The sequence below is a fragment of the Phascolarctos cinereus genome, unplaced genomic scaffold (genome assembly GCF_003287225.1).
Source record: "Phascolarctos cinereus isolate Bilbo 61053 unplaced genomic scaffold, phaCin_HiC Scaffold_4;HRSCAF=312, whole genome shotgun sequence".
In the NCBI taxonomy this organism is placed as follows: Eukaryota; Metazoa; Chordata; class Mammalia; order Diprotodontia; family Phascolarctidae; genus Phascolarctos; species Phascolarctos cinereus.
In genome coordinates, this window is record NW_027555847.1 from 158,662,106 (window position 1) to 158,671,615 (window position 9,510).

Genomic DNA, 9,510 nt, shown 5'->3' on the forward strand with positions numbered 1-9,510 from the left:
AGGGTTGAGGGACTCAGCAGATGGTAAAGGATCCCGGGGGAAGTTAATTTGGTGGGAATTTTTGTTTAAAAAACAAACAAACAAACAAACAAAAAAAACAGACGCACGCATGCACGCACGGGGGTGGGGGTGGGGGGGGTAAGGGGGGTAGTCAAGGAGGATGTGAAAAGCAGGAAGTCATAATCTCCCATCCTCCTGCCTAGTCAGGCCCAAGGGAGGGGGATGAGAACTAAGTGACTAAGGAATGAGGGAAAAATGGGGTTGAGCTTTCTGGGCACAAAGTCATTCTCCTCAAATCTGCCTCATTTTTTATTACCTCAGGGCTGACCGACCTACTCCTCACCCCAGAGACAAATTGGTAATACTTTCCCAAATAAAAAGGCAATGAGTCCTTGCCCTTTCCATGCCACCATCTACTTCCCATTCTACCCCCTACACCACCTGGGAAGTACTGAAATCAACGAAGAGTCTTTGGGTGTGGAATGACCTGTGCTGGAATCTGAAACCCTGTTAGTGTGGACGCTAAGCTAGAAACTAGAAGTGAGAGAGTGGAGCAATACTTCTCCACTCAAAGGGGCTTGTGATGTTCTGATATCTACAAAGGAAATTAGGAGGAATGGTCTACATTAGGGGGACTAGCTCAGCTCATGACTCAGGCACTGCTGTAGCCATAAATCTTAAGCTCAATCACCCCATGATCCTTCAAACTGACCTTGATCCCAACTTTATGTAAATTCTAAGCTTGAGTTGGGAATTTAATTCCTGAACTTCAATACTGATCCTGATCTGATCACTGACTCACTCCTACCCTGACCCTTAATCCTAAAATGGACCTTTGACACTTAATTCTACCATAGTACAAATAGCCAACCCTATTTCTGGTTCTTAACCATTTAAATCTAATGCTAACCTATGACTAACCAAAACATTCAATCCAATTTCTGAACGCTAATGCTGACTCTGAAAAAAAAAATCACTGAGCTTTAATTCTTATTACTTGAACATTAATGACTTCAAATAATGCCCCTAGGTGGAAAATCATTATTTAGTAGATATCATTCCTAATGGTCTACCATTGATTCCTGAACCAATCACCGACCACTAACATTGATCCTTATGCCTTACCACATCCCTGCATCCTAACAATGATCCCAGTATTTGGATGCCTGACCAAATATAAACTCCTGTATTTGGCATTTAAAGTTTTTACCTTTTCAGTCTTTAGACTTTTACTCTCCTCTGTGAATTCTACCACCCAGCTAGCCTGGCCTCCTTGCTGTTCCTTTAACACAACACCCTATCTCCTGTTTCCTTGCCTTTTCACTGGCAGTTCTCCATGCCTGGAATGCTCTGTCTGCTTACCTCCAACTCTTAAGTTTCCTTTTTTTTCCTTCAAAACTCAGCTCAAAACCCACTTTCTGGGGAAGGCCTTTCTAGATTTCCTCAGCTACTAGTGCTCTCCCCTCTCAGATGTCCTTCTACTGACTCCAGGTACCTTCTTTATGTACTTATTTACATGTAGCTTCCTTAGAATGTAAGCTCCTTGAGGGTAGGAACTGGATTTTCTTTTTGCATTTCTTTGTATTTTCACTGCTTAGCACAATGCCTGGTACACAGCAAGCACTTAATGAATGCTTGTTGACTTGTTGGCTGAATGACCTCTAACAAACTCCAATGCTATTCCTAGCCACTGAAGCCTAATCTGATTCTTGGAAGATAAACCCATCTTTAATGCTGACCCCCCAACTCAAATGCAACCCCTGACTCTTACTTTGATTCCCAACTGGCCCTTTCCAAGCCTAAACCTATGATCCTACAATCTCTAACACTGACCAACAAACTGACTTTTTATCCAATCTGTGTACCCTGATGCTATCCCTAATATTAATCCCTAACTTGTCCTCTGTATTCTTACGGTGATCTAAAAAATAAAAATCCTAAGTGTAAAGCCTGCCTATTTGTCATAATCCTAAATCTTATCCTGGCTTCCTTGATTTCCTTCAAGTCTCAGCTAAAATCTCACCTGCAAGAAGCAGCCTTTCCCTCTTAATGCTAAGTGACTTTCCTCTGAGATTATCTTCCATCTATCTACTCTGTGCATTATTTTGTACCTACATAGATGTTTGCTTGCTGTCTCCCCTATTATACTGTGAGCACTTTTTGGGCAGGGACCTTTCTTTGTGTCCCCAGTGCTTATCACAATGCCTGGCAAATAATTAGTGTTTAAATACTTGTTGATCAATAATCACAATAATAAATAATAGCTAGTATGTATATAGCACTTTACAAATATCTCATTTTATCCTTATGACAAGTCTGAGAGGTAGGTGCTAACATCAATTTAGTTCTCATAAAGATAAATTGGCTTCAAATTCCAACTCTAATTAACTCTGACTTTCCCCAAAACCTGAGGCACACCTGATCCTAAAATCCCTGAATCTACCCAGCAAATGTCATGCCCACACACACCATCCTGACTCCACAGCCTAGACCCTTCCATTCCTGTCCACCTAACACCATTCCATCCAGACATCACATTTCTACTAATCTGACCCTACAGCCAAGTCCCACCCATCCCTGCCCACCTAACCCTATCCTAACTACACAGCCTAATCCCATCCATCATCTCTGCCTACCTAAACTCATAGCCTAGTCCCACCCCATTCATGTCCCCTGTAGTCCCACCTATCCCTGTCCCTTATCCTAGTCTCACTCACCCTTGCCCATCTAACCCCACTCAACCTTGTCCATCTAACTCCAGAGCCTAGTCTCACCCATCCCTGCCCCTTTAATCCCATAGTGTAGTCCCACACATCCCTACCCCCTAACCTTATAGTCTTGTCAGTCAGGCTTGCCCCACTTACCCCACAGCCTAGACCCACTCTTCTTTGCGTTCTTAACCCCTGACCAGCGGCCCCCTTGCCTCGGTCGCCCCCCAGAAACCTGGGCACCACACTCCACCCACCAAGCAGCTGGGCAAGCAGGATGGACACACCCGGACACTGACCTCTCAGACCACGGAGGGAGCCATCGGCAGCGCCCATGCACCCACCCTGACTCCCCTCGCTGCAGCCAGCTCCAGCCCCCGGCCGCTGCGCTCTCTGCTTGCCCCCCCCCCCCGCCTTTCCTCCACATCCCTGCTTCACCCCCCCCCTCGCCGCGGGCCTGGCCCCCTCCCCCGGATCCAGTCCCCTCCCCTCCCCCCGTCCGGCCCTGCCCCTTCCCGCCGCCGTCCCGTCCTTCCTGGTCCCGCCCCGCGCTCTGCACCGCCTCAGCCCTACCTGGGCAGCCTGGGGACCTCCCGCTCGCCGGCCCGCCCTCCAGGTCACTCACTTCGTTCGCTCTCCGGGTTCCCGGGTCCGGGGTCCGGCCTCGCCCTCCCGCCGACTGACGAGCTCTCCGCCACTTCCGTCCCCGGAGCACGTCCCCCCCACCCGTGGGCGGTGCCCTGGGCCCGCCCCTCTACGGCCCTGGCTGCTGCAGGAAGCTGCTCTGGCCCCCGCTCTCTATGCCTGGGAGCCGGCCGGGAGACCCGGCAACTTCCCCTGCGGCGGGAGGGTAGCGCTGGCTGCGCATGCGCGGAGCGTAGGCCCGCGGCTCCGTTACTGCGCGCAGCCTAGCGGAGCCGAGGCTCACTCAGCATCATCTTAAAAAGCCAGGCTGGTTTAGCGGTGGGGGTGGGGCCCAGGAGCCCCGCCCTAGTGAAAGAGGAAATTCACCAAGCCCGCTGCTCCGCTGTTTCTGTGGCGTTTCTACAGTGTTTTGGACTGACTTCCTAGCCTTGGGAAGGTGCTCCGCCTCTCGTCCCCTCCATACCCACCACGACCCTCGGAGAGGCCAGAACTCGGAGTCTGGGAGACAAAAGCGGACCCACCTGCTTTCCTGAGACTTCCACGTCTGACCAATCCTCTCTCCCTGCGCTCCTCCCGCCTGCCCTCCCAGGGCGGCTGAGTTTATATAGCCCAGTTCTGTCTGCATTGCATGTGTCATGTGTGAGTCGTGTCTCCCCACTAGACTCAGGAGTTCCCCCTTCCGCCCTCTTCCCGAGGGCAGGGTCCCTTCCCTGCCTGTGGTAGAGGAGATGTTCCAGGATGCTTGGTCTAGGGTTGTCGCTCACTCCATTCGAATGGACTCCTGAAAGTTGGAGACACACACGGACAGAGGGATACAAATAGGAAGTCACAGATAGTGTGTGTGTGTGTAAGACAGGCTCTTAACTTTCTGCAAAGAGCATACGTGAGTGGTAATAAGTAAAATGAATGTGTTGTCACGGACACCATACGTAAATAACGTAAAAGAAAACAACTCTGAAAAGCAGATGAACTCCGATTAAACGTAACGACCAGTCTCGGCCTTAAGAGAACGAACGACGGAACACTTTCTCTTGGTAGACAGGTGTGAGACTGCGAGTGTCCCTATGTTGGGGTTGTGTCTCCCCCCCGCCCCGTGTTCAATTGGGGAGGGAGGCTATCAGGAAATTAAAGGCATCAATAAAGCCTAAAAGAACAAAAGAAAATGCATTGGGTGTGCGTAGAGGGGGTTACCAATCAATTTAAGGAGCGGAAAGCCTGGCAAAGGTTACAAGGCTTGGCCATACTTGACAGCAATCTGGATGCCCAGCCATATCCGGGCAGGGGTGGGGAACTACATTTCCCAGCATGCCGTGGTGCAGTAGCTGACGTCATTCTTGTGGTGTTGGAAGGCGGGATTTGGGTCGGGTTTCCGAGAGGTAGCCCTGGCTGGAGGGAGACGGCCCTGGTGGGACTGGAGCCCTAAATTTGGCCAGTCCGCGTAGATGTGGAAGGTAGCAGATGAGGAGTGGGCTTGGAAACTTGGCAGGGGTTGGTGTGGGGGCCGAGGTGGCGGAGAAGTGACAATTAAGGCAGTCGAGGGTAGGTAGGCTGGAGGGCGTGCCTGTGCTCTCGGCTTTGAGGGGCGGGGGCTCGGGTTGGGCTGGCCCTGGCCTTCTGCTACCAAGGTCTCCCCTCTGGCGCTCTAAAATGGGGTTGAGAGATAGTAGATTGAGCTCCTACCAGGCAAGGGCTGTCTTTTGCTTTTCTTTTTATTCCCCGTGCTCGGCCCAGTGCCTCGCACATAGGGCCTAATATGAATGTTTATTGACTCACACAGCCCGTTGCCCCTCTTCTCCCTTTCACCTCCAAGAGGATCAGGATGGGGGTGGTCATTCCTTCCTCTTCTAGATGTCCACCATGGAGGCTGTCCTGGACCCAGGTGACAAAGACCTGCTGGATTTCCTGAAGGAGGAAGGGGGAGATTTGTGGGGAATACCAGAGGAGGGGCAAGAGGTCCAGCAGGATGATGGGATGCTGCCTCCTGAGGTGAGTAGGGGCTGGGCCAGGCTTAGTCTTAGTGGCTGGGGTGGTGGTAGTTCTATAAACTGAGGGGAGAGAATCTGAGGGAGAGTTGTGACTGGGAACTGGGAAAAAAGGAGCAAGCCCTGGTTCTGAACTAAGTGGCTGGTATTATAGGTGCTGAATGGGTGGGAAGCAGAAGAATTCCTGATATCTCTGCTGGGACCCCCCACCTCACCATCCCTCCCAAGTCCCTCTAGTTACAGCTTCATTCACACTGATCACACCTACTCCATGAGCTGGAATGTACAGGCTTCCTCCCAAGATGACGCCTACATTGACCTGGGTAAGTTTAGGGCCAGGGGACACAGGGGTAAGCTGGGAAAGGGTAGACAGGCAGGTAGGGACTGGGAAGGCAGTAAGAGGATTCTGAGGGACATGGAAAAGGGGATGAAGGAGCCCAAGGTTCTTGATTCAGATTATCTTCCTCCTGCAGATGATAGGGGTCTCAGAGATGTGGCTCAAGAATCAAAGGTCTCCTTGCAGATGGAAGAAATGACACTTAAGGTATCTGGAGGAGGGGCAGACATTAATGGGTAGTGGAAGATGATCATCTCTAATAATTGCAGGATACTTTATCATCCCCACACTTCTCTCTCCTCAAACTAGATGTCCTCTTCCCACTTTACATATCTCCTGCTCTGTCCCTCTCACATGTCCTTTTCCTGTTTTCTTTAGCATGAGTTTCCTCAGTTGATGTTGACAGATGAGGAGAAAAGGCTGCTAGAGAAAGAAGGGTTGACCCTTCCTGAGACTCTCCCTCTTACTAAGGTGAGACTCCTTCATGGCAAAGGGGGCATGGTTATCAAGCTTGATACCATATTTGATGGTGGATATAAAAGACATGCTTTTCAAATTTATGGGCAATATACCTAATATTCTGGATGTCAGAATCACCTCAACAAACAGAAACAATGTGCCCAAGCTAGTATGATTAAACTTGGAAATGGTAAGTGTAAATAAGTTCAAGAGAACTGCACAAATATAGGGAAGGGGGCAATGTTACATAATAATTGGTGTGAAAAAGATTTGGTGGTTTTAGCTGATTGCAAACTCAATATGAAGCAGCACTGTGATGTGGTTTCCAAAAAAATCTAAGACATTCTGGGCAGCATTAATGGAAGTATAGTATTCCCCAAAAGAGAGCACAGTAAACACTTTATAAATGCTTGTTGATGAGTAGGCCTACTGTTAAACTGAATCTAAAAGTGATGATTGGGATGTATGAATGAATGAATGAATAATTAAAGAAGTGCCGGAGATACAAATAGAAAACAGCCTCTGCTCTCAAGGAATTCACCTTTTTAATAGAGGAAACACACATGGAAGGTTTCAGCTGCTAGTCAGATGGAAAAATCCCATGGTTAGTATGAGTCATTATGGATTCATTAAGAATATCATGCCAGACTAGACTCATTTCCTTTGATGGGTAGATCAGTAATGATTTGGACACATTATATAGATTTCAGCAAAGCATTTAGTAGTCTTTTAGATAAGGTAGGGAGATAGGAGTAGACATGATAGTACAGATAGGTGAATTTGGAATGAACTCAACATGGAGGGAAATCTCTAGTGGTGATGCTCTCTCTTTGGCCCTGTTTTATTCAATATTGTGAAGGCACAGATGACATATTGACAAAATTTTCAGTTGATGAAGGGAGGGGTAGCTAATATTGTTAGCAGGGGTCCAGTTTCTAGATCAATAACCTAAATAGTTTCAGCAGGCTAGAACAATAAGCCTAGTTTAAGATGATGAAACTTAATAGAAATAAATGTAGTCTTATACTTGGGTTAAAAAAAATCAACCTCATGAGTTTAGGATGGGAGAGACATAAAATAGTAATTTATGTGAAAAGGACCTGGGGTGTTTTAGCAAGCTCAATGGAAGTCAAAAGTGTGACATGTCAGGAAAAAAAAAAAGCTAGTGATCCAAAGTTGTGTTATCAGTCCCAACATCTTGCTTTGGTCAGGGCATATTTGAAAGATATTGTCTTCAGATCTAAGAACCATAGTTTGGGAAGGACATTGAGAAGCTGGTGTATATACAGATGAGTAACAGCTTGTCTTCACATATTTGGATGATTATGAGTTGGAAGGATTCCTTTTGCTCTTGGTCCCAGGCAATAGAATTAAACCAACAGATGACATTTATCAGATTCTGATTTAAGTTAAGAACTTTATAATGGTATATTGTCCAAAAGCTGCCTTGAGAGTCAGTATGTCCGCTGTGACCAGAAGCCTTCAAAGGTTGGATAATTCATTTGTTAGGAGTGTGGCAGATAAAATCTGTGCTTCAGGTAGGGGCTTAACTAGATGATGTAAACCCTTCCTACTCTAGGCTCTATGGAATATTATGTTCAGTTCTGGACATCATACTTTAAAGACATGAATAAATGAATACAATCAAAATGGTGAATGACATGGAAACGTCATATGAGAACATTTAAAGGGGTTTAGTCTAGAAATGAGAAAGATTTGATTATTGTAAGATATCTGAAGATATCTCACATAGAACAATTATTCTATATAGCCCCAAAGCCAGAACTGAGACCAATGGGCAGAAATTAAAGGGAGGCGGAGTTTTTTACATTGTTAGATTCTTGACTCAATAACAACTGATAGTCCTGAGGTAGAGGTTTGGTTTTTTTTTTAGACACTGACAGAGTGTTAGAGCAGAGGCTTAGATGACTATTAGGGACATTTAGAAGGGATTCCTACACTGCTTGAGTTGAACTAGGTCTTAATGTAAATTACTTTTCAAGTCCAAAATTTTATCAGTGATGGCTTCCCTTCTCCTTTGTCCACTCTCCAACGTAGGCAGAGGAGCGAGCCTTGAAACAAGTTCGGAGGAAGATTCGCAACAAACAGTCAGCTCAAGAAAGTAGAAGGAAGAAGAAAGTATATGTGGGAGGACTAGAAAGTAGGTACGTCAGGGGTTGGGGAAAGGAGATAGGAGACTGCTGCAGGAACAGGGTGATGGGGAGGGGCTATCACATTAAAAGGAGATGACTGGGGACATGCTATTCCCATGGTTGTTCCAGGGTCTTGGCTTGCACAGCCCAGAACCTGGAGTTACAGAAGAAAGTCCAATTCTTGGAGAAGCAGAATTTGTAAGTAACCACAGAACAATTGGTACCTCAGTTGCCCTATCCTCTTGTGCCACTGCTTCAGTGTCATCCTCACATTTTTCTTGTGGGGATGTATGGAAATCCCATCTTCTCTCTTCTTTCAGGTCCCTTTTGGATCAGCTAAAGAAGTTCCAGGCTTTAGTGGCTGAGATGACAACCAAACCCACTAGCAAAAGCACCTGCATTGTGGTAAGGGACAAAGCACTCTGACCCTACTTCCCCCACCTTTTGATACCAGCCCTAAGTGTGGGTGGGATGGGATAGGAGCCAACATTAAGGACTCCTCCTTATCTTCAAATCTTCTCTGAATCCCTAGGTCCTGCTCTTTTCCTTCTGCCTCTTCCTCTTTCCTGCCATGTATCCCTCTGAGATCTGGGGCCGCCAACCAGCACCAACCAGTAAGTGGGGCCAAGGAAGGTCGCGGGGGTCCTGGCTATATGATCTGGTTGTCTGGATTAAGGTTTATTGGCTGTCCCTTGCACTCATTACTCTTTGTGGCTGTCTTCCCACAGTGCTGTCCCGTCAGATCCGGTCCCTTCCCAGTGATAATCACTCTCTTCTTCTGGAGTCTCCTGCTTGGCTGACAGAGGAGAAATCGGAGGTCACCTTAAATCCATCAGCAGATGTAACCTCTCTAGCCCGAGACAATTCTTCCTCTGATCCTCTTGCTAGAACAAGTGATGAACAGATTCTGAAGTCAACAGACCCAACACATTCTACTGTTCTGTCTTCAGAGGCCACAGAGAAGCAGGGCTGGGCCCCTACTACACCCACTATCATTCTTCGAGGACGGCACTCCAATGAGATGTGATATAGGGGCAGGAGTTAAGATGCCAGACAGACTGAGTTGGGGGTAGAAAATGCCCAGAGTATCAGGGAAACACGGAACTGACAAAGGTTGAATGACTTGGTAATACTATACCTTGGGGGTCCCAGGTTGTAGATAGGAATAAAGATGATGTATCTGAGGCTGGCCCTCCCAGACCTGAGAATTCATATTACACTCTTAC

The 9,510-nt window shown here is 47.3% G+C and overlaps 2 protein-coding genes across 4 annotated transcripts in view; one reads left to right on the forward strand and one right to left on the reverse strand.

Moving 5' to 3' along the window:
* Positions 1–3,443, reverse strand: part of TLN1 (talin 1) — a 39,721-nt gene extending 36,278 nt beyond the window's left edge. Inside the window, 1 exon segment of the mRNA XM_020977036.2 lies at positions 3,334–3,443. The gene's annotated coding sequence lies outside the window, so the exon portion shown is untranslated.
* Positions 3,444–4,694: 1,251 nt separating this feature from the next.
* Positions 4,695–9,509, forward strand: CREB3 (cAMP responsive element binding protein 3). Of its 3 annotated transcripts, none has more exons than XM_020977094.2 (10): positions 4,695–4,804; positions 5,202–5,339; positions 5,490–5,658; positions 5,809–5,879; positions 6,051–6,143; positions 8,190–8,296; positions 8,414–8,482; positions 8,605–8,689; positions 8,817–8,898; positions 9,013–9,509. In XM_020977094.2, exons 1-10 carry the CDS (start codon positions 4,796–4,798, stop codon positions 9,309–9,311), a joined length of 1,122 nt encoding a protein of 373 aa, XP_020832753.1. In that variant the 5' UTR covers positions 4,695–4,795; the 3' UTR covers positions 9,312–9,509. The 3 variants fall into 3 exon arrangements, with proteins under 3 accessions (XP_020832753.1, XP_078008845.1, XP_020832754.1); XM_020977095.2 differs by lacking the exon at positions 4,695–4,804 and adding an exon at positions 4,870–4,892; XM_078152719.1 differs by lacking the exon at positions 8,414–8,482.
* Position 9,510: the final 1 nt, after the last annotated feature.